Source organism: Anopheles merus, chromosome 3R (assembly GCF_017562075.2).
Source record: "Anopheles merus strain MAF chromosome 3R, AmerM5.1, whole genome shotgun sequence".
Classification (NCBI taxonomy): Eukaryota; Metazoa; Arthropoda; class Insecta; order Diptera; family Culicidae; genus Anopheles; species Anopheles merus.
Window position 1 is genome coordinate 47,977,648 of NC_054084.1, and position 26,015 is coordinate 48,003,662.

General features: G+C 37.9%; 1 protein-coding gene and 1 pseudogene across 4 annotated transcripts in view; one reads left to right on the top strand and one right to left on the bottom strand.

Annotated features, from left to right (window-relative positions):
* LOC121597709 overlaps nucleotides 1–16,702 on the top strand; it is a 45,668-nt gene extending 28,966 nt beyond the window's left edge. For 2 of the 4 annotated variants that reach the window (XM_041923715.1, XM_041923713.1), the window contains 8 exons: nucleotides 7,392–7,557; nucleotides 7,696–7,850; nucleotides 7,936–8,093; nucleotides 8,173–8,240; nucleotides 9,198–9,360; nucleotides 9,611–9,716; nucleotides 9,913–10,018; nucleotides 15,859–16,702. In XM_041923715.1, the coding sequence (XP_041779649.1) occupies nucleotides 7,392–7,557; nucleotides 7,696–7,850; nucleotides 7,936–8,093; nucleotides 8,173–8,240; nucleotides 9,198–9,360; nucleotides 9,611–9,716; nucleotides 9,913–10,018; nucleotides 15,859–16,136 (1,200 nt within the window). In that variant the 3' untranslated portion in view covers nucleotides 16,137–16,702. Of the gene's footprint in view, nucleotides 1–7,391; nucleotides 7,558–7,695; nucleotides 7,851–7,935; nucleotides 8,094–8,172; nucleotides 8,241–9,197; nucleotides 9,361–9,610; nucleotides 9,717–9,912; nucleotides 10,019–10,105; nucleotides 10,231–15,858 lie in introns of those variants that run through there. The other 2 variants (XM_041923716.1, XM_041923717.1) reach the window with 2 other exon arrangements.
* A 5,408-nt stretch (nucleotides 16,703–22,110) lies between these two features.
* LOC121598140 lies at nucleotides 22,111–22,182 on the bottom strand (annotated as a pseudogene).
* Nucleotides 22,183–26,015: the final 3,833 nt, after the last annotated feature.

Below are 26,015 nucleotides of genomic sequence, written 5' to 3' on the forward strand. Positions count from 1 at the left end.
GGCTTTCCAGACTTAGTTATGTAATTCTCATTTGTTTGTAACTTTACTTTACATTCCATAATCGTTTAGTAGCTCAGATCGATTTTTTTATTAAGGATACACATATTCGCGATTGCCATTTATTGTCCCGACTAATCTCCATTGCCTAAAGCAGGTGTTTCCAAACTTTTCAGTTCGCTGGCCGCATTGCTGCGTAAATTTAGTTATTGAGGGCCATTTACGCGTTACTTTTGGTAATTCAAACGTTTAAATTTAGTTTTGACTAGAAAATACTTAATGCATTTAAAAGTTATTTTAATTATTTTAAAGTTCTGGATTTTTCTTTTTGATTTTTATCTTGGTTTAGTAAAAATTAAAAATTTGAATTATTAATTATTAATTTAATTAAAGGAGTTTTATTCGATTTGATTAAAAAAAATCTTCGTGTATAACTTGAGTCGTCTTCTTGTTGTAACATCAATTTATTTACTTACTCCGTATTTTTCATAGAAAACAGATAAATTCACATAGTATGCTTATATATGTATTAGCTTTCATTACGCCGTCGATTTAAACCATGCTCCCCACTTCTCGTATAGGAATCCCCTCCCTGGTCATCACATTGCACTTTTCATACATATTGGTTTGTTGGATCGCGTCTAGATATTTTTGAACATCAGTTCTAATTTGGACTCATCTGTCCAAATATCAGTTTTTCAACAATTTAACGATATATCTGCATGTTCTTGATCATATTGAAGCCAATTGGCTTTGTTAGTCTTGCTGTAGATCGGACGAGGACCTTGAAGGACGCCACATCTAACGGACAGTAAATTACGAAAATGGCAATGTGATAGCTAGGGGGTGTTAATCTTTAGGAGTAGCGGGAAAACTGGTATGAATCGAAAATACAACTATGGCTGATACCTATTTTAACATTCTTCATCAATACTTTGGGAAAAAATGTGTTTTGGAAACTAAAAACATGTTCCTACAGGCTAACATCTCAACACACATAATCAATACAAAAAACATTTCTCAACTAGTATCGTATAAAACACCTTGCATGTCCTCCATAAAGTCTAAATCTTGGTGCCATCGAGAATTTGTGGCAGATTATAGGTGCGAAGGTGGATAAAACTGGTGTAACAAACAAATAAATTTAAATTTAATGCTCTTGATAATGCTTGAGAAGAATCAGATGCAAAAACTAGATGCAGAACTAGATAAACCTTTAGAAATTGAAAAAAAAATACGCCAAAGATCCACGAACATGTAAAGAATGCGAGAGGAACGCATATAAATTATAAGTTGGGTGTTATATTTGTTCATAAAAATATTTTCTGTAGAATGAATAAAGTGGGTACTTTATTTTGGTGTAGTGATTTTTATAAATTTTGGAAAAAATATTTTTTCTTGAAGCAAACTTCTCATTTTTGTTATGCTATGGTACTGCGCATTCTTAAGCATATCACAAACAATGTTTCAAAAAATAAAGCAGTACAATAACTTCATTTTTGCCAGAAAAAATTAAAAAATGTAAAATTATAAGTAGTGGCCACTTTATTTTGCCGGCCACTGTATTATCCTTTATAACATTATCGCAGGCCGCATTATAGGCTCTCGAGGGCCTCATGCGGCCCGCGGGCCGTGCTTTAGACACCCCTGGTCTAAAAGCATATGGTATATTGTTAATTTGTGTACAAGATTGGTAGACCATACATTTTTTTATGATTGATAGTGTTGTGGATAGACGTGCCGAACACTGCGCTCACGCACACTACTACGCCGCACTTAGCGATGCGCGCTAAGTGTGTGCAGAGCGCACCTAACGCAGAAGAGTGAGTGTGTTACAGGCTACCGGTCGAGCAGGGTTCCCGGTAGGGCTCACGGTGCGGCTCGTGCGCGCGGCCCCATACTGCATTGTATTGTGTTTTGTATTATTTAATACGTGTAATAAATGTTGTAAATAGTTGAAACATAAAAGATAAACTCCTGTTTTATTTCTTCTGTTCATGCTTTTATGATTTATTACTTATTATATTTAGGCAGAGTTTGTTATTTGGAACGAAAGTTGTATGAGACCATTGAATTGAGATTCTAATTTTAAATCTTCATTAAAAATCATACAATATTTAAAAACTGTACCAACCTAATCAAGATTATTTTGGTAAATCTATTAATTTGTTGTTGAATATAGTTTTGCACAGATAATGGTCCAAGAAATGTCAAATTCATATAAAAAATAATAAAATTCACTAGTTTTATGATTCATTCATCTTCAATCAACCGATTAATCGTTAGTAAAATATTATTTTAATCTATAACTACAGGCGTCCCCCGAGTTACGACCCCCTCGAGTTACGACGATTCGCAGATACGACGATTTTGATTTTGACAGTTAAAAGTTGTCATTGACAAGAAATTGATGTATTTTTTTTGAATTTCTGGGCTGATAACCGTTATACACACATTTCCAAAGATTCCACAACTACCCGATCTTGAATATATGTATACTGTACGGCTTCTAAAATATAATTATTACATTATCGAACATTATTTTGAATAAAATACACGATATCATAGAGTCCAACTCTTCAACTTCGGTTATAAACTTTATATTCATAAATATTCAACATACGTCTTTTTCGACTTACGCCTTGCTTTGGGACATTTTTTCGGTCCCAAATACAGTCGTATCTCGGGGGACACCTGTATAGGTTTAACGATTTTTCATGAACAAAAATGATTTTCGAAAATACCCTTAGACACAACAGAGCTGCACAAAAATCGGGTTACCCACTCGACTATCGCTGCAAATGTTCGCTGTACGTTTGAACAGCTGTCACATTTATGCGCACGGTTAAGCCGCCCGCCGGTTAATTCGCCCCCGGATAATCGACGTTCTACTGTAATACTTATTACCTATGTTCCTTACCTAACAAAAATCAAGGCAGCACGGGATTATGGAGGGTTCTTAGGCGGGATCGGAAAGAGGATAAGCGAAGGTTGAAAACAAATATAGAGGATACACATTTGAATTGACGGCCACTGCTGTTCGGCGGGATGGGATCAGTAGGGGAGGACGATTACGAAGAACACGGTTAGGGGCGTAAAAAGAGATAAAAAGAGAAGAAAAGAGGTCTCATTTGGCATTTGGTAACATATACTGTCGATATGTAAATTAATATTGGTGTGTGATTTATTATGTGCAAATCTACAATTCGATGCCATTTATGTTGGACGTTTATTATTATTATTATTATTATTATTATTATTATTATTTATTTAATCTTCAACGGGCCGTATGGCCTAATTAAGATGTAACAGTTCAATTGAGAAAAAAATACATAGCAAAAATTAGATTTACATCGCAATTCACTGCGGCCACGGCAAAAGCCGGAGACGTTCCTTGAAGCACTGAGTTGAGATGTCAAAGTCGAAGCAATCCGAGACAGTGTTGAAGACAGCCGACATGCGGAACATAGGGTCAGACCGACCAGCACTGGAACGGGGTTGAGCGAGCCGTAGAGTTTCTCTAGACCTAAGTGTTCGGGATGGTGCATAGATATCGACTCGATGCAACAAAGGCGATGAGTCGATAGAGCCATTTAGCAATCCAGCGATGAAAGAGCATCGTGCATTGCGTCTTTTAACCGAAAGAGGTTCAAGGCCTAGAAGACGGCACCGCGCAGCATACGGAGGAAGATTATTGCGATCCTGCCAGGGAAGTAGGCGTAGGGCATATCTCGTGAGCTTACGTTGAATCGCCTCGAGTCGAGCAATTGAAGAAGCGGTAGTTGGGCTCCAGACTACGCACGAATATTCCAGAACCGAACGAACGATGCAGTTGTACACAGCTTTGATGCACATGGGGTTGCGGAATTCATTAGTTGTCCGGATAACCACGCCAAGTAATTGATTTCCTCTGGCTACAACGTCATCGATATGCTGTTTAAAGTTCAAACTAGAGTCAAGCAGAACGCCCAGGTCTTTGGCATGATTCTGTCGATTAACTGCAGTGCCGTCCATGAAGTAGGTCCCAGTCACTGGGCTCCTGCATCGACTAAAAGACACACAGTAGCATTTCTCGATGCAGATAGTTGCACCACGAACAGAAAATTTCGATACAGTCTTGCAGGAATGTACAATCACCTGTGTTGTGAATAGGCGCAAAAATTTTTGCGTCGTCGGCAAACAGACTGATACTGTCGGGAGGTAAAGCGAGGGTAACATCGTTGATAAACAATATGAAGAGAAGCGGGCCAATATTGCTTTCTTGTGGCACACCCGAGCTGCTGACTATTTCTTTGGAGATGTGCTTATCAATTTTCACGATGTATGTGCGATTAATTAGGTAAGACTTAAGCCACTGTACGAGCGAGCTGGGAACTCCTAGCTTATCGAGTTTAGCGAGAAGAATTGCGTGCGGAAGAGAGTCGAATGCTGCTTTCAGATCTGTATAAATTGCATCGACTTGAGCTTTGGCATCAATTTGACTAGTGCAATAGGTTACAAATTCAACCAGGTTCGTGGTAGTCGACTTTTTTGGCACGAATCCATGTTGATACGGGCTTAGGTAGCTGCGGCATGCATGTAGCAGATGTTTGTATATCACTAGTTCGAACACCTTGGCAATGGCACACAAAGATGTAATATCCCGGTAGTTGATGGCATCTGTCCTGTCGCCCTTTTTGTAAATAGGAACCATCCAAGATTTCCTCCATGTTTTGGGAAAGTAGCCATTGGCTAGCGATGCATTGAACAATTGTGCAAGGATAGGTGCTACTGTCGTTTGACAGCGTTTCAGCACGGTAGAAGGAATTCCGTCGGGTCCAGAAGCGAAGAAAGGCTTTAGTTGCGCTAGGGCAGATAAAACGATCTCATTGTCGATGAAAGGAGTGCTCATGTTAATTGCGCCAGCCGGAGTGTTGACGAGAGCAGCATCAATGGTATCGGTATCATTCATGGCCGGTGAAAAGCAATCTGCGAAGCGATCCGCGAAGAGATTGCACATTTCATTAGTGTTGGCACTTGTTGCTCCTTTGTACGTAATGGATTTCGGTGTATGCGTGGATTTTGTTTCGCTGTTGTAGAAGCGCCAAAACGAGTCAGGCCACCTGCAGAGGTTACGTTGGATTTTACTCAAAAATCTGCGATATCGAAACCTGTTATAGCTGCAGTATAAAGAGTGCGTGTCAAAGTAGATCGAGCGAGATCTTTGGCAGCGGCGCGTTTGGTAGTGACGATAAGCAGCTCTTTTTACACGTTTGAGTCGTTTGAGTGTGCGGTCCGCCCATGGGGGGTTAGGTTTAGGACGCTGAACTGGGACGCATACAACAAAGGCTTGCAGCATGAAGGACGAGAATGAACATACTGCTTCGTCAAGTGAAACAAAATTGGAAAAATGAAAGCTATTGTTAAACATTGATATTATGTCGTTCAGTTTCACATAGTCAGCTTTAGCAAAGTTATAACGATAAAATGCGGTTGTCGTCGAGTTTTGTCGAGTCGTCGAATTGCGTCGGGTCGACGAGTTAATACGTATATTGAAGTCAAACGCCGGGTGGTAGGAGTCAAGAGGTACAAGCGGAACAACACTTGGAAAGACAGGCGAACACAATTTAGCTGCAGCATTGTTAGCGTAGACCAGGTCAAGCATGCGTCCGTGCGAATTATTGATGTGATTAAGTTGCACTAATCCGTTAAATTTAAATCCATCCACAAAGGTGTTGTTGGCCAGTGAGCGCGCAGTTGGTTCATAGCGCGTGATTGATGAGTATGCTGGCGAGGACGAAGGATCAGCTGTGGACCAACTTATGCTAGGCTGATTGAAATCGCCAATAACAAACAGCAGATCCGAAGGCTTCAGTGTGAGAGTGAAGCCGCTGATACAATCATGTAGAGAGCGAAGAGTCGATATCTCGGAGCTAAGCTGCGGTGGAATGTATACTACCATGACGTACAGATGTGCGTTATTGCAGGTGACACGCACACAAATATACTCGAGAGAACGATCACGGGAAGGTAATTCTATCGACTCGTATGCGTTAGAAATGGCTAGCAAAACACCACCACCGCGAGAGCTAGAGCCGCTGAGAGAGCGATCACAGCGGTAAACAGAGAAGTTGTTGTTGAAGAGAAGAGCAGATGGAATGTTGTCAACAAGCCAAGTTTCCGTGAGGGCGATAAGGTCGAAGTCAGCCTCCGATACAGCTAGGTGAAATTCTTTTGTTTTAGTGCGCAAACCTCTAACGTTTTGATAATAGCAGCTTAAATACTCAGCGTTGTCATTGTGGTGGTTGGATAAAGCGGGTGTACGGTAAGTCAATTGAGCTGCGTTGTCAGAGCATGAGGCTTGGCGTTATTAATATTTTAAATCATTTATTTTGACATCCTACAAGCTTTGTATCTTGTCAAGAAAACCACCTCAGGGTTTGCATCATTATTGTGTAGGCTGCATTTTCATCATCATTTACCGTATTTTCTTAGTTCAATGTTTAGTGATTTTACTTTTGCTCTTGATTGTTTAGAAGATGACGAAATTTTTCATGGCCGGTATATCAGAGACATAAATGTTGAAAGACAGAAGTATTAATCCATTCAGTGATTTTTTCTCGTGTAGTTGTTTTGTTTTCCGTTTTGTTTCATTTGTCGTGTGGGGAGGGTGTATGTGGATAAATAAAATAATGGCGATGAAGTATTTTTCAATTCTTATTTCCGAGTAATGCCACGGAAGCGAGTTTTAGGCCCAACAGGTATAACCTATCTTCATTCTCTTATTTTTTGGCACCATTGCCATAATTTCGATTTGGATTCAGTCCCGTGGTACAATCGTCAACTCGAACGACTCAACGCCTGTCATGGGTTCAGACCTAGAATGGACTGTTTCCCCGTAGCAAGGATTGACTATCCGGCTACGTGGTATTGAATTAAGTCTCGAAAGCCTGTATAGGCCGGCATGTCCGTGTAGGACGTTTACGCCAAATAGAAGAAGAAGATTGCCATAATATCATCGTTCGCAAATCCTGCTTTTCCTAATAGTTCAAGGGTTAATATGTAAACATATCTTATTAAAGTTTTGTTAAATTTGTACACACTACTTTTTAATAGTTATTTCAAAATCATACAATGCTTGGCGCATATAACACTTCATGGGCATTTGAAGAACCGAATAAACGACGTTGATACAAAAACTCCCTCGTCGAATCGCTATTTAATAAGCTATTTTCTATACAATTTCCTGATAACATGTTATACGTCCGCTGCCTCTGTCGTTGTATAATAATTGTTTGAAGTTTAACATTATTTTAAGCGCTTTGTGAAATATTGTACAATCCAATTACTAGCAACTAATGTTTAATAACACATCTACTAAAGCCGCATTACATACTGCACTCATTATTTTCCAGAATGCCCGAGCAAGAGGTGATGCTGACTATTTGGAAGTTCCCCATTCCTGTCTCCGGATTGGACGCGAGATAGGAAAAGGAGCGTTCGGACGCGTTTTCATGGCTAGCGCTATTAAATTACCTGGTTTTAGTGGGCCAAAAATAGTTGCAATTAAACAGTTGAAAAGTAAGTTTATTCAAACTGTTGTTAATAGTGCATTGATGCCAAGAACATGCTACCAACAGTATGGATTTGACAAGTTAATACAGTTCATTCGGATCACCGTCATTTGATATTTTTCCAATATCCCAATTCCCGTTGTAGAATGCTCATCCAGCGATGAGTTTGACGAATTTCTCGATGAAATCACCATGATGAAAAAGGTCGGAAAACATCCCAATATCGTTGCACTGCTCGGTTGCTGTACCATCAAAGAGCCGCTTACAATGATAATGGAATACGTTGGCTGCGGCGATCTGGTACAGTACACGCCCGTGTTATTAGCTCGTTAATCGCTTTGTAATATGCAGTCTTTACTTCACCTCTTCCCACTATGTTTCACAGCTGGAATATCTACGGAAAATACGAGCCAAACACTTAGCAAAAGTTCATCAGCTGGACATAGGAACACAGTTGGAGAATGCCAACGCGGGGCTAAACACTGCTCCGGGGAACAATATATTTGGCCCGATGGTGAAATACTTAGATCTATTGCACACATCGTAAGTTAATGGGGGCGACAAAGGAAAGGAAAAATTTACTACAAAAAACCAATGTATCAACATGATTTCTTTACAACAGCAGCTCCAACTCAGACGCATCCTACATCACGCAAACCGATACAACTACACGCCCTTCTGTGACGGAGAGTAAGTATGCGTATATTTTGGAACGCTACACAACATTGCTATCTGAAGCGTTGTCATTTGATTAACATTCTTACCACATTTCCCACGCCTCACATTACATCGGCCTTATCCTTTAATGGGTTTGGTTATTTCTGACTAATTGGTTTACCAAAAGGAAGGAAAGCCGAACCCAACGGATGCGGGTGGCTCTATGCGTGACATGCATCTTGTTAGAGAGGTTTATTGTATGGCACATAATTACTAAAAATTTAAATATCATTATTTCGGCAAATATCATTATTTGATTTACGATACTTTGCGTTGTTCTAGCAGCCAGATAGTTGTGGAAAGTAAGAAAAGAAATAACTTACAAATTGAAGTTCGCAGAAAAACAAATTTCGGCTATTGAATATGTGATATCAGCCTCGAAAATAAAAATAAATGTTAGGATATTACATGGAAAATAATAAAAATACACATTAAACTGCTGTGCCACATCTAGTAACATACTTCACACGGCGTTCATAAATGGTTGTAGTAAAATTCAAACAAAAAAGCACACTGCTTCACTTCGACTTAATACTCGAGCGATTGTAATCCAGGTAAAATGCAACTAGATTAAAATACTCAAGCGACCACACTGTAGGAAGAGTAAATTTACGTTGAAATGCCTGAATAAAAATAATCCATTTATTTCTGGGTAAAGAGTCCCACTTTTTGTTCTTTGTTTTCCTGTCGTTAAAATCGACCGGCTTTTTATCAGAAGGCTTCATCCATTTAGCAAGATCTCAACTCTCAACAGCTTACCTTATAACTCCAGACATGTCTTTCACTACAATGTTCACACCACTCCAAATGCCATGTCTCAGACAGAAAAAAAAACGAACATATAATGTAAACGCTAACTCGGTTACTAAACATTATTCCGAGATCGAGTGAGTTAATGTGAACCGAATTTTTGTTTCACGAACTTTACAGCCACCTACACCGCGTTGAGCGGGACCATGGGCGATGAGGATAACAATTCCACCATCGGTAGTTGCTCGCTCGAGTATGTACTTGACCATAAAGAGTTGCATAACTTTGCGAAACAAATTGCCTTCGGTATGGAGCATTTGGAGGGACTTCATATCACTCACCGGTAAGTAGGAGTAAAATATCAGGAACAAAAACAGCGAAACTCACAAGAAAAGTGATAATACAATACAAAATTCATCATAAATTCATTTTTCTTTATGAGTATATCTCGTACTTGTTAACCCATTATAATCCCTTGTTTTAGCAATACGGCCTTTTTGGACCGTTACTCCTGAATAAAAAAAAAATAATCCCTTGTTTTCTCTTCCCGCCCCCCATCCCTTCTTTTGCTCTTCATCCTGTGTACTTTGCAGTGATCTCGCGGCACGAAACATTCTGATCGACGAGCGGAAAACGCTAAAGATATCGGATTTCGGTTTATCCCGCACCGGGATTTACGTCAACACCAGAAACAAAAAGGTATTGTTGTTTTGTGGTACTTTGATCTGATTCATCGGCCAATTCAATCCAAAATGCCAACCACCGATCGGCAATTGTTAGTAGCTTCAATTTACTGTGAACCGATTCTCACTTTCGCATCTGTCAACGTTTGACGCACTTACACGGTGATTGTGTTGAATCCGGGTGATAATATCGTTCCCCTTTTTCACACCAGGTTCCATTACGCTGGCTGTCTATCGAGGCGATGCGTGATAATCTATACTCCAACAAGAGTGACGTTTGGGCGTTTGGAATCGTGCTCTGGGAAATAGGCACTCTAGGTATGTATTCGTTTAGATATCTCCTGGTATATCTGGATAGCATGTACAATAAATCGAATATTTATTACAATTTGATGGCTGAAATAGGTTTCACTATCACCAGCTTCTGTTCATCTCAATTCGCTAAATCTGTATAAAGTGTCATTGTCACTGTAAACAGTTTCAATCAACTAAAATCAGTGATGCTACCGTTATTATCAAACACACACAAATTACAAATTGATGTTCGAAGAAAATCAAATTTCTACTGTTTCAATTACAGTGAAATCAACCTTTTAGACTGAGCACAGAAGAGATAATTGATTTGTTAGATGTACAATCCTTACGTAATCCTGTCAATCATTTCGTAATACTAACACGTTATTTTATCATTTTAATGAGCGTTTGCACATTGGGTGGCTCGCATACCAGCTCCTTTCTAAAGATAAACGAAAAAAATGCACTCAAAAGTTTTGAAAAAATAAAAGAGGAACAATGTTAGAGGATAAAAGCATAGATGCAGATGCATATCAATACTGGATATTCCATGTAAAAAATATAATGTCCGTCTCACAATTTTTTACACCATTTCTAATAGATGTGTTCTAATAGAGTCATGTTTTGTTTGTTGACATTGTACCAATAAAAAGTAATAATAATGATCAAATTAACTTTAGTGTTACTCCAAAATTTTCCCCAATGAATTATGGGAACGATAAAAACAATGGAAACCATCCAAAACCCAAAACAGAAAGATGATGATGTAAAACATAACATACCAGTATATCACACGGTTAGCTGCAGTGACGGATTAAGGGTATTGGGGGTCCTAGGCGGAAAGACGAATTAAGGCCCCCTGTACATGGTAAATGTTGTTTAGGGGTTGGTGGTGGGGGGGGGGGGTGGGGAGGGGGTAGGTAGCGGCACTAAACTTGCTGTTGGGAGATTGAACAGTCAACTTGAAATGCCGTCGGGGGCCCCTTCGATCATCAGTCACATGCTCTAAAATTTTTGCTGACGGGGGTGGGGGGGGGGGGGTGCAAATGATTCGCCAGCAACGGGGGCTTTCCTTCCGGGGGCCCTTGTCACTTGTACTCTGTCCATACGGCATACTATAGAATGGCGATCTACGGGGCCCCTAAATCAGCGGTGCCCCTGGCAACCGCCTAGTCCGCCTACCGTTAGATCCGCCACTGGTTAGCTGAAATTGGTTTGTAATTTGAGGAAACGGAAGCTAGATCCGTTTTACAAAACTGAATCAACCTCCTCGGGGCTATAAAAATCGGGAGCAGCTAAAGATTCGAGTGACGGGAAATGGATCACAATTTCACGCTTTAGTCGAGTGTATTTTAGTTTTCTCCTACATTTGATAGTATTCATGGATTTTATCATTATGACTATGGTTTATGCAGTATATAAAACACGAACCAAGCTCAAATTAGACAATAAAGATAAAATTAAAAAAAACACACACGATGCTTCTGTTCGGTTTCGAGCCCTACGGACTTCGGGCATGAACCGACGGTCCAGTTCCCGCCTCTAGGGATAGGCGTGGCGCACAATGTGTTAAGTAAATAATGTTGAAACAACATGTTGAATGAATGAATGAAAAAGATCGAGTTTTGCTTCTTCATTACAAAGTAACAAGTCCAATATTATTTACGAAGTGTACATTCAATCCTTCGATTTAACCTGATCCTGAAACAAGAGAACATGTAAACAAAATAATTGTGATTTGATACTGTCGAGACAAAAAAAAAACAAAGTTTTTATTTTAAGCAATCAAAAATTTTACTCAAATCTTCAAATTTTTACGGCTCAAAACACAATTCACATCTATGCACAAATTAAAATATGTACATTCCTTGTTTTTTTTACTCTTCTTTTAACAAAATAATCGCACGGTCTAGCTACGCGTAGAAGACTGCTTGGCTCTCAAAGATTAGATTTGCCTAAAACAGGATAGTAAAACTTGCGTATTCTTGCGAGAATCGAATCCTGTTCGGCATCGTAGCCGCGGAGCAACTATCCACTAATTGCCATATTGCATTATGTTTGCAATAATTATGATATCTTTATTGTGGTTTGTAGTTTATGGTTTTGTTTCCTTTGAATTTGCTGAAGGCTTTGAATAGGGCTTTGCATTTGTGTACGGAAATGACATTTACACTTTAAATATTTCTAACGAAAACTTGCAACGTTTTTCATTTCTTTTTATTCTCCGGATCCCCTACAGTCCTTACGATTAAAAATATTCACCTTCTAGTAATTTCTATTAATCTTATCAAACAAATTGTAACAGCTGCGACGTGTTTTGTTATTCAAACAAAAGTATCATTTTCTTATTTTCTGCAACAGCCGTCGTCGTTGAGTAGAATTTCGGTGATTTGATTGTTTAACCATAGCAGCATAGTTAGTCCTGCATATAGTGTGCTCAGTCGATACAGGGCTTGGGCCTATATCTAGTATCTTGTATCTTGTATCGTATATCTTGTACCTGAGGCTGAGGCCGGTCCACGCCACGAACGGCTGTGTATAAATCTCGTTGTGAAACCTTCGAAATAGTTTTCTAATTACATCATATTTACATTAATTTCAACGAACGCAATGGAAAATGGAAGATTTATTATTTTTCTTATTTAGCGCAACAACCTTCGCCTTTAACAGATAAATCATTCGTTTTTTGTTAAATAAATGTCAAGCTTTACAAATATTTTTTTAATGTAAATTTTTTTTACCCTTATGTTTATATCCCCTTATGCTAATAAAATTGTTTGGTTAAAAGATATTATTAAACAGAAGAGCAGCGATTGATTAAAATGTAAGCTTTGTAGGATTCTTCCAAAGCTAGCTGTAATATGCTTACTGAACGTAAACAAAAATTAATCTCGTTATTCTTTACCAACCATCCAATTCTTTGTGACCCGACTGATGGTAGATGGCCTTGATGTTCCATTCCATCAAAAATTATATGTGAATTCAAGTATTAAATGATGTGTGGTGTTTTTACAGTGAATCAACTACTATTCCTTCGTAATTGTCGTAATTAAACTTTGAGTAATAATCAAATATCAAATACTCTCATTTCAAACCCGCACACTACTAATCAACAATATGCGATAAATAAATGCCATGTTACTCCATGCACATTCACCTTTGTGAATGTTTTTTTTTCACCTTGTTATGGTCATTATCAAGGTTTGGCAAATTTCGACCCGATCTTTGGTACTAGCGCCATACGATTAGTCAACATTTTATTGCAGGAAGATTTGCTTTAAACAATAGCACTTGATTTCAATTCAAGTTGATGAGATTTATCACACACACAAATGTATTTAGTATAGTGAAATGACATAATTATAATGTTGTATCATGAATTAAGTTCAAGAACAATAATTCAAGTTAAAGTGTTTTCACAACATGGCAATCGGGTATAGTAAATAATTAGTTGTAAACGAAGAATCTATTATGTCATCCTCATCGTTACATTCTAGAGAAATTACATTGTATTGCAATTGAAAACTTACTGCCCGTGTATAACGATTCCCTTAATCATCTGATAGTGGTAGTTTTTTACTGTTATACTCCGTTGTGGACTCCGTCCTCGTACAATAATTTAGTTAGAAGCATAAACAGTAGAAACAATAAAGTTCAGTTTGTCCGTGGCATTATTTCGAAATAAATTAACAATATCTAGGGTAATTTTCTAATTTTTGCACACCACCCACTATTTGCATACTTTGTATAAATTATTGTTTTTTTTTCAAATATTTATAAAACATTGATGGAAACTAACATTTTCATTATTCAGCATTTCTGCCGTATATTTCTTTTTTTTTAAAAAAAAAAAAGAGCAGCTTTTTCGATTTTTTTACGCAAATGAAAATATTTCGACTGATTTCGATTAAAACGAACGGATTTCTCAGCTAAATCACTGAGAATAGTGCCTCATCGGATAAGGTTTATTTCGCCCTGTAAACCATTTAACTGTATATTTTGATCGAAATCAAACAAATATAGTCAATTCTCACGATTTGCATGGCAAATTTTTTGACTTTTTTATAAATAAAAATAATTATTTCAATACTCTGTTTAATAATCGGAACAAAGAAATTGCCTTTTCCATCGTGCCATCATTTTGACAGTGTTTTGTTCACCATTGGCGTGCGGCAGCAGGTGCATGTTTTCTACCTATTTTACAAATGACACACGTGTAATGTAACATCGTTGCGTTTTATTCTAAACACTATTCGATTGAAAAACATCCAGTTTAGGGCTCTTTTTCGTCGGTTTCAGTGTATTGGAAAGTGTGCAATAAATGAACCTTTGGATAGGATAAGTAACACGGCAAAGGAGTTCCTTCTGAATAAAAAAAAAAGAAAAACAATTGTATATTTGAATAAGTTTAAAAATCAGTACTTTTTAACAAAATAATTTTTCCATTTAAAAATTAAATTCACATACTATTTTTTAAACAATTTGCATGCCTCTAGCCAAACAATTAAAACTACCAGAAGTTTTTTTTATTGTTTTGAAAATCCCGCAGGCCCGCATATTCATCAATTTCAACAAGTTATCCTTTTAGGTAAAAAGTTTGCCTACCCTTGTTCTAAAAGTTCTTGCTCTGTTGAACATCTAGATTAACAGAAGTTTAATTTAGGCACAGAATATAATGACGAGAACTTCAGTTCTATACAACAAAAAACAAATAAACCTTTTTTCTTGCTCAGTCCGTACAAGATCTAAACCCAGATTTAAACGTTTTACTTGACAACAGAAAACTTATACTAAAATAAATTACTGGTCCACTGGTTCTCAAACAATTGTATTTATAATATTCACCATACATTTTCGAGCATTTTTAATCATTTTCCATCCTCCATTCTTGGGTAATCAAAAATATCATGCGATTTAGAGAAAAACTGAACCAACTACATTCAACATTCATTCTGCCAGTTATCCACCCTAGCAGCATGGTTTTCTTCTACAAAGCTAACAATTATAATACAAATTTGTAGAAAACATTAAAAATTGCCGAAAATGACGCAAGTCCTTAGCCCCAATACTTGGTAAGACAATGCTTCTTTAGCGAAGGATAAACGCACGATTTACATAAGTAATGTGGCGATTCGTGTTTGTGCTTCTTTATTTCGTTCACTGTTACATTCCCCGAAGTAGGCATGCTTCAACTAAAGCTTCCATCAATTTTCCTAATCCGTTTCTAAGACGGCACATAGATTGGGCAATCTAAAATTGGGCATACAATGCTGCGTCATTGCATGATCAGTTTTTTTTCTGCACGATTTTGCAGATTTCGATCACTTTCTCTGCTACTTGGTGTGTTTGTTTTCCATGGCGCAGGCCATGGATTTGATTCTCTGAGAGAGTGGCCGGGAGGGCATGAAAACGAATACAAATCGTTATTGAAAGACAAAGGTCAACATTTTTTACGTGGCGGCCGCGGACAACCGTAAGCATTTGCGCGAAAATTTAATTACACTTGTAAACTTTCTGAAACTTATCCAAGACCGCTTAATTTAATGATTTTAGGGCAACTTTTATCGGTTCGTTTTATACAGTTGGTTGGAAATGCACGTTCCAACAAACATTTGTCCTTGTCCATCTTTGAACAGTACTTGATATAATATGCAAGTAGAAGCCAACGCAATCAAGCTGGATAAAATAAAATCTGAAATAAATTCAGATTAGATTTGAAACAACTTTCAATTATTTTATGAACATTGAAAATGAACATGAACATTCTCCAACCTCGGCTTACAGGAATTGTGATTTTTTTACTGCACCAGTATACATTGGCCACATGAATGATCAAAGATGTATGTGTTTTACTCTACTTGCAGGTGGCTATCCGTATCCTTCCGTAAGCAATCATGAGCTGTTTGCCTACTTGCAGGAAGGGAAGCGATTGGAACGACCTGAAAACTGCACAGTTGATGTGTACGACTTGATGTTGCAGTGCTGGCGTGAAGATCCAAACGAGCGGCCATCGTTCCAGCAGATATCAAAGCACCTTCAGCCCCACAAGAAGATTTACATTGATTTCAACGAAATTGAACCGACCTACGTATTTCCACCGACCAGTGATCAAATACGATTGGCCATAGCGAACAATAAGTGAGACCATTGTGTCCACCTCAAATCACAACAAAGACGTAAAGAGACGTAAGAGGCCAATTGGTTCAGTCTCTATAAAAAAAAAACTAAACAAAACTAAACAAACCAAGAAAGACGTGTGCACGTGTGTTTGCATGCAATGTGTGTGTTACGTCCTACAAATCCCATCACACAATCTTTCGTGTTGCAATCACAAAGCAAACGTCTTCATATGCATCTAATTGCATTCTACCCACCGTTCGAAATGGAAATGTATTGGTGTATATTTCCGAGCTGACATGTGCTGTTGATGAACGTTAATTAAACCATATGGGTTTTGAAGGTATAATTGGCCAATTTTGCCGTCATTTCGCAGTGACACTTACTTTTGGTCAAACGTCCGTGGAATAAAAAAGAAGAAATAAAAAAACAAATGCAACACACTTTATCAAGGTACGGAACATTTATCTGTTTGATGTTTTTTTCAGGACCAACCAATGATCGAAACTATTAGAAAAAACACAAAAAAAACATGACTGTGATAATGATAACATAATTATACATAATATTTGGTACAAAAATGTACGGTAATAATACAAAAAAATTGCTGTCTGTGTATGGCTGCTTAAGCCACTCATGGCCTTGGCTATTGTTAGTATGATGGGATCGGTCTATAAGGCGCTTCTGTTGGATTGTGAGAAATGCAAAACTTACTTTAGCTTTTATGAAATGTTTAATGAAATAGTGACACGTTGGTTAATTTTGATAGAATAAATTGTAATTTAGTATAATTTAGTGTATGGCCTGTTGTAGTAATTTACAGTAATTTAGTAATAATTTAGAGCAACTAATTCAATCACTTAGATTTATTTCCATTAAGTACATGACGGCCTACGACAGGTATAGCCTACTTGCTAAAGTCTAATATGGGTATAAAACAATGTTCACCGTCTGCTTTTATATAATTTTTACAAAAAAATTTGCTAATGTATTTCAAACAGAACTCAATTTTGCTGTGCGTCATGGAAATATGTTTCATATAGAACGAACAATGAAGTTCTTAAACAGTTTACATACTTAAAAAACCAGGAAATGTAACAAGCGTAACAGGAAATGAGCTTTTCAAATTGTGTATTGTGCACCTTTGGTATGATTGTTATACAAAAAAACGGTTAATTGAGGAGCTTAAGCAAAGTATGGAACAAAACTGACAAAAATAGCACAGTGTTGATAATTTGTACACAAAACAAACGAACAAAGTAGCAAGATAAGATTTCAATTATTTGTGGTTTCCAGTCAAACTGAGACGAAAAGGAATAGAAATAAATATTTCGAAATTGTTGTGAGTTTCATGTTGATTAAAATTAAAAAAAAAGTTAAAAAAGTGTGAAAGGTAAAAAAATCAGTTAAAGGGTCAAATCAGCCAAGTTGTTCATCCGAAAAATATCGCTAAACAATGATTTATTTATTGATTATGTGTATTTATTTTTGAGTATGATGGCTATTAATAATTATTTATTGCTCATAATTTAATTTCAACACCCAATTTTATTGCCAAATTTTACAGACAAAGCTAAAACAAAAATATTGATCAATTTTTCAGGGTTCAAGAAGATGAAATTAATAGTCAACGATGTATTTACATTGAATTCTACCTAACCAGACCAACCAACCAGCCATTTCGCAATCAATAGCATCACGCCGTAAAGCATGCAGCCGAAATCGATAACATTCGATAATATTCGTCCATACAAAAACAATCTGTTTCATGGCAAATATTTTTAAGCTATGTGTATCATACAGGAATGCAATGAAGTAGCGGAATTTGGGGCAAGTGTGCCAGCTTAAGCATTTCATGTTATAACTCACTAAAACATGTTTGTCAAAAGCCGATTTAAATCTCATAACCATTTTACATCTATTTCCTCACTCATAAAAGATTTTAGCTTGAAAAAAAGGGGTCCAAAAAGACGTTGTTTTTTGGACTACAGGGCAAGAGTGCCACCCGAATGGGTCAAGACTATCTGATTAAAATAAACGTATTTCTTAGATAATTGGAAATTTTTACGTTTGTGGCACTAGTGTTTGAGTCACCTACTTGAGTCACCAATAAACCCCAAAAGTTGTAACTTTTTTGAAATTGGATATTTCAGTGACAAAAAGAAAGTTTTTTTTTCAACTAATCTCACAAAAAAATCACCTTTTCTCAGCTTTACGGTGGTGTAATTATTTTCTCGGTTCATTGTTCCCATGATTTTGAAGAGCTTATTTGGTTTGATAAAAAAAACTATAATATTCTGCTCAATTTTGAAACCCAACTTAAATCCGTTCAAAACAACGAGAAAAATCGATTGTTCTATATGAAATTATAATTACAGTATACCTAGTCATTGGAACGTAACCATCGGTATTAAACAATTGATCATTTAACTAAGGTTTTTATGGAAAAAATGCTGTATGGCACTCTTGTCCCTATGAAATACTTGCCCCAAATTCCACTTCATATATTTTAGCGTGATATGTTTCAGCAGTGTTGATTTTGGCTAGTTTTCGCGGCGTGAAATTGTCTCGATATGTCTTGACGCACGGTTTTAATTACGGCATATCATACTGAATGTGCAGTATCAAGCAGTTTTTTGGTTTGATTAAAGCTATCAACTATTGAGCTCCTGCTGTATCTCTATCACACTTACTACAAGCAATCACTCAAATTTCCCGTCGAGGTACAGTGGATTAAATTAAACACTTAAGATGGGATACCTTTTAAGCACATTACTTAAGGGTATTGATTTGACATTTATAATCAATCATGAATATTGTCCACACAAACAACTTTTGCATTTATTTGAATGAATAAAAAACAGATTTCAGTGAATATCCTTGATTACTTTGATTTTTTGTATTCAATCAAAGATTTTGAATAAAGAAATGTTACATGATGATTCAAAATTTGAACAAAAGCCCCTGCTATTGACTATCGGTCTACAGGACCCCTAAAGCGGTGGGGCACCAGGCGACCGCCTAGTGCGCCTACCGTTAGATCCGTCGCTGCTCGAAAGATAGATTATTGCAGCATTCCCAATTTAAATGTAAATCACAATCGGTAAAGAAATTCAAAAGCTATGGCAAAGTGCACATTGCAGTACTGCCACTGATAGTATACTCCACGTAGATGGGCCACGATGGAATGGAGAACCCCTAATCCACCCCAAACGGATCCACAACACCAGGATTGTAGAAGTATATTAATTTCTTCCGCATTCCAACCTACTGCAAATGTCATCCCGTAGAACTCGTTCAAAATATTTGTCACAGTCAGAGCTCGATAGTTGGACGCTTAATAGTGGGTATAGTTTTGAATTGAATTTGGATATTTAGTTGGCTGGCAGAACATTTATTTGTTTGTATGGAAACACCTTTTTTCACCAAGGTCTGCATAGTGATCGAGCGTGTGATAAGTTTATTGTTTAAATAAATCTCACAAAACACTTACTTACTTAGAATATCATGCACTACAATCGCTCTACGGTTTGGACCGGCAGCGGGAATTTCTGAAACCACTCAGGCTTTTGCCTGCCAATCTGTTATCCCGGGACATTCTTACCATCTTGCCAACTCAAATTGGGCCTTAAACATCTCCTGTTGCTTTGCGAAAAGCCTAAAAGTCTTTTTTTTTAATAAAGCACAAAATACCCGAAGCCAGGATATTCTGCTCCACGATTAATCACAATGTTTTCCACAATAAAATGTGCCCCAATGTGCGAAAAGTGAGCCACAAACGGAATCAGGTAGCACTACGCACGAAAGGTATGAGACGGATCGGAATTCACGATTGGTAAACGGTGGAATTCTAATAGAACCTTCAGAAATTCGAGCCTTGCTTCGTCACAAAAGACTCTATGATTGGTCAAAATGAGTAACAGAGTACGAAGGTGCTACTTAAACAATCACTGGTTGAATGCTTAGAAAACGTACGAATGTAATTTATGCATAACATAACGTGTTATATTTAACATTCCTTTCTCGTATTTATCTAACCCTTACGCCCCTTACGCTCCTTTACACTCTGTGGTCACTTCACGAAAGGGTCTAACCGGCATACACTATTTTGTTTTCACTGTGCTTATTCCAAAAAATTGTTTATTCATTTGAATACGTGTTTAAACAGCCAACCGCACACACACTAATATACCCACATTCTTTACAAATCCACCCAGTCCTTACGGATCAATGAACAGTCGCAAAGTTCTCTGCAAACACAAAAAAGGTCGTTTCATACATTTGCACATTCAAATTAGTGTACGATTGATGTTTTGTTTGTCATAAATATCATTCTGCATAAATTTACTCGCTCCTTCCTGGGTTCATCGACCAAATGGTGTACACGATGGTGGTGTTAAAAGGGAAAATAATCAATACTTACAGACAATATTGATCTTTGAGCGAACATGAAATTTTTCCTTTCTACTTAAAGTTAAAAGAATTTGCAGCAACAACACAGCGTCATCTAACGGTAGGGGAAGTCAGGGTTGGTTCGACACTGTGGGTAAGATCGACACCTTGCCGTTTTAGTATTAAATAAACTTTTTGAAGAAAAACATTTGTATTCATTATTTATATAAACTGTTTCAAATATTTGAGTCACATTCAAATTGAGTCAATTGTCAAAAAACAACAAAATAAACACATGGTGGTTCTGATTCTGACAGCCGATGTAATTTTTATCTTCTGGGACTTATGTCGTTAATTCAACAAAATAATAGTTTCTGTGTTAATAGTATTGTTTTATAAACACTTTTGATTAGTTCTGTATCAAAGGTCGTAATTTTTATATTAAACTATATAGTATAAAATGTCACTAAAACTTGTGCGGCCAATGGGGGTAAAATCGACACCCTACTTGGTAGTAGTGTAGTGCTTATTTGTAGCATATTAACTTTTTTTTATACAGATGTCTCTTAACTATATACAACAAACGTAATGATCAAGCAGAGCAAACACGCAATTAAAAATACCGAAGAAGCTTTAAAATTCTCTCATAAAACGTTTGCCAAACTTGGACTCTAAACATGTATTTTTACATGTACAATAAATGGTTTAGGCTTATTTAAATTATTATTATTATAACTTTGAATGTATTTTAGGCTTACTTTATGTCGGTTTAGGCTTAAATGAAGAAAAAAAAGTTGGTATGGAATCACATTGAACGATGTTCGACTTTTGGCTTTCGAGTTGGGAGAGAAAAATAAAATTGAACACCCTTCGATTTCATGAAAAAAAGAAGAATAGTGCTGGAAGATACTGCCTGCAAGGTTATTTATTTAAAGGAATCTTAACGATTCATTCCGTAAACCAGATCCTATCTCCGCGGCTTCTACTATATGGAGTCTGGTACCATGCTACTTGTAATGAAATTTTTGTTCTTGCCTGTAACTTTGTTTTTTTTTGCATATTTCGATGATGTTTTGTGTTAACTTGTCTTAAAATTGGTACGATATACTTTGTTGACTTTCCATGAAAAAAAATCGGCCATCAGAGTTTGTTATTTTAAACAGTTAAAACCAATGTGTCGAAATCACCCCACAAGGTGTCGATATTACCCCATCATGGTGTCGACCCCATTACATTACCCCATCATGGGGTGGTGTGTTACCCGCACTCCAGTCTTGAAGCAACATAAAACACCCTTTTTTATTTCTTTATAAACTAGTTAAAATGGCCCGATTACAGGGCTACGCAATATTTTTTATGGGGCATATGAGCTTTCCGCTCTTCAGCATCTTGAATACCTTGAGCAATACCCTAAATTTGCCCCACAGCATGCTCTACCGGATGCACTGCTGCAGAACCTAGACGTTGGTATCTGCCGAAAGTCACCACATAGCAGCACCACCTTATCTCCGAACGTTTGGCGATTTCCTATAACATCCTGCAAGCCGTGATCGAGGGCGCGAGCTTCAAGAGCATAGCGGCTACTCATGGATGTCTCGTTCCATACGATAAGTGGTTGTGCGTATGTGTTCCATCCTTGTCAAGGGGGAGTAGTAATCTGCTCTTCTTTCAAATGACACAACCAAACGATCAAGCCTGTTGCATCAATTCAGACTGTGCTGACTGTACACGGATGTTACAGGAACTGTTAGCCTCCAGGTTGAGCGATAGCTTGCATGTAGAGTGTAGCGTACATCCCCCGGTTAGCAGCAGAGCAGCAATTCTACTCGAAGCCACTGAGATTGCAATTTTTGATTGGCGTCGCATGTACGCAAGAATAGTTTTGAGCAGAAACGACTTACCGGTGCCACCAGGTTCATCAAGGATAGATTGTTAAGTCAAACCGTAGCTATTCACTGCTGCAGTAACTACATCGTACACCGTTCGTTATTCATTCGGTTCACGTTTGCTAATATGTGATTCATCACATCGATAGCATAAGAGTGCTCCCATAAGGCTCCGCACATCAATAGCATAAGGCAGATTGTAGCAGGTTTGGTCGCACATTTGCACAAAGTCGGCTAACTGCGGCTCGGAAACATCGTCAGCTTCTTCTGCGGCGTCATTTCGCGCCGGTGCTGATCAATGAATCGCAGCGCTTTGAGGAGCTTGACAGCTCGCAGCAGCCGTTTCTGCTCAGAGTCTTCAACGGAGCACCGGTCCAGATTTTGTTGGTGAAAGTCTTCACAAACGTGGTTCACGTTTGCGTGCTACAATAAGAGAGGATTCTGGGACACTTCCTCAGATAATATAAGGGTAAATATGTGACGCAGATAATTGAGCATTTTAAATGAGACTGCTTCCTGTAGGGTCCTGGTTATTTTGGTGTCTTCCTGCAGCAATCTCAACATCAACAGTACAGCATGCAGGCAATAACGATATTAGTCTGGTGGTGGCGCACGATCCACTGGTTACACGTACCAATATACCAGGGAGGCTGCTGCAATTAATTTGAAACTTACCTGTACTTATTTCATCTTTGTGCTATTTAGATCACTTCATACATATTACACAACTTTACATACATATGGACGATATTCGTATATTTGTTTGAGGTAAACATGGTTGTCGTTTTTTGTCCCACGCCTACATCGATGAATCGCTATGTCGGTGCAAAGTGTGCAAGAAAACCAACATGGTGCAAAAATCATCCAAGCTATCCGCACCTAACATAAACTCACTAACCAACATCGTCTCACTATAGAGTGAAAAAGTAACGCTCTATAGTGAGAGATTGAAAATGAGAACCTTTTTGTAAAATTTGTTATAGGATGTTATCGAAATCTGTTATGAGTTTATAGTATGCCTATATTTTGTATAATGAATAACTTTAATCATAGTAGCCTATGATTCACTGTGGTTATAAGTTTCTATCTGAAATAAATTCATTCTGTTCCTAACCATACAATACGCTGGTTGTTTGCACTACTGCCAATAGGTTATGAGCCCAGAATAGTACGATATTTGAAGCAGTGTAACTTTCAATCAAGTGACAAGAAACCGAAGATGAATTCAAGTTCCACCGGATCCTCAAACGCTGCAGGTAGTATCATAGTTTCGTCGAATTTTCCTGGCATCAAACGTCTTACCGGTAGAGAAAATTGGGACACTTGGAAATTTGCGGTAAAAACCTTCCTTGAGCTCGAAGATCTTTGGTGCGTGGTAAAGCCAACAAAGAATGACGACGGGATCTACGTAGCCGTGGATGCAGGCAAGACCTATCAGTGAATCTATTGTCCGTCAACCAGATCGGCAGGAAAGGATACATTGTCGTTTTTAACAACGATGGATGCAAAGTGATTGGCAAAGATGGCGATATGGTAGCTACCGGCAGCCATGAAAACGACCTCTTCAAGCTTCAAGAACGCAAGCAAGGTAAGAAAAATGCTTTGGCGGTTTCATCTACAGGAAGCTTGGAGTTATGGCACCAACGGATAGGACACCTAAACATCAACGGTGTGCGCAGCCTCGCTAACGGATTGGCAGATGGAGTCAATATCGACGGAGGAAGTATGGCCGACTGTAAGGTGTGTCCGATGGGCAAACATAGTCGCCACCCATTCAGCAAGGAAGGATCGCGTGCGGCTGAGATATTAGATTTAGTTCCAGGGTGGCCACTCGAATCAGGATTTTAATTTACCGGTTTTTCCCGGTTTTTCCGGATTTTTTTTTGGAGTTTTCCCGGTTCACTATGCTTCGTGTGCCGGTTTTATCGATACTTCAATTCCAAATTATTATATCATACGTTTTCAAAAATCGTTATCTACAGGATGGTAAGTAAACACGGGCATTACGGTACAAATGGACACTTGTCATGAAAACTGGATAAAATTTATTAGTGAATTATTCAAAAATATAGTATCCAATCTGGAGGTGTGACAACACATTTGAGAACCATTTTTGGCATGATTTCACTCAAATTTGTACTAACTAATTTTCAATCATGCGCTTGTTTGTGGATCTAATTTGGCTACTATGGATCTTAAGCTATTTAAATATGCATTCTTTATATTTTCGGAAGTTTTATATGAGCAAACAACTGATGAAAAAACAAAAAAAAACATTACAAATATTGCTTTTTGATGGTTTTGCATCATGACACTAACGTGTAAAGACTTTACCCCGTGGCCAAGATATTTTTCATCTGCTATCAATTGTTGATTTACAGATGTCATCACATAACCTTAAAAAAGGGTAACCGGAAGTCATGGACCAACCAGCCACTGGAGAAAGCATACAAATCTGCGAAGAACGGATTTCCTGTTAAACAGCAGCCATTCATTATGCTGTTACTCGCACGACGCTGATGATGCACCTCACGAATAGATACAGGAGATTTCAGTGGGTTTCTTAATTTTGGGACACTTTCTTGACTATGTTTTACGGGAACTGTACTTTATGTGATAATAAAACAAAGGAGCAACGATCGGATTGCAGATGCCACGCCACCTCAATCATCAGTGCCAGTGTGGGAACCCAGTCACTCGGGCGGAATCAAGGTAGAGGCCCGAAACCAAAATGCAATATGCCAATGTACAGGCGATGTGTGATTGGGTAGCCTTAAAATTGCTAAAGGGAACAAAAATTATCAGTTCTGTTCAAAAATTGGGATCGCCCACTAAATCTACCGATAAACTCGACACGACCGCAACTTCACGAGAAATGAATAACAAAAGACGAGTGCAAGGTAGAACGAATAGGCACACCATACCCGAAATGTGCAAGAACCGATATCGGTGAACGTAAGTATTGCACCAGTGCGAATGAGAAGTATAGTACTTTTTTTTACATAACTGCTGGCTGAATTGAATTCTTAACAACATACCTATTAACTAAACTTATTAAATATTTGCTCGGAGGATGGATCGGAAGGATGGTTAAGGAGAGGTGATGGTCAAACAGGTGTGCGAAGGAATTAAACAATCTCACAGCACGTAATAAAGGGTCATTTAAACCAACTGAAGTGCGTCGATTTGGAACAAATAAAGGAGCACGAGGGCGTAAGGAACGAATTGGAACATAGAAATGCAGGGATGAAAGAATGATATGTGAATCCACAGCATTAGATATGAGCGAGGCAACAAACATTATTTGGGAAATGTGACGGCGTTTCTCCAATGAGTCCAGACCCAACAGCTGGCATCTTTGCTCATAGTCCGGTAGGGTATCTGACGTGAAGCCGGGCATTTTGCTGACAATATACCGAGTAAATGATCTCTGCACTCTTTCTATGCGGTCAATCGATGTAAATGAGGTGGGACACCAAACAACAACACAGTATTCTAAAATCGGTCTTACTAACGAATAATTATTCGAATATTAATATAACGCTTTTAAACACAGAGGGTCGGTTATGCGGATTGAAAAACGTTTTATCATACCGATTGTTTTACGAGCCTTATTAACGGTAACG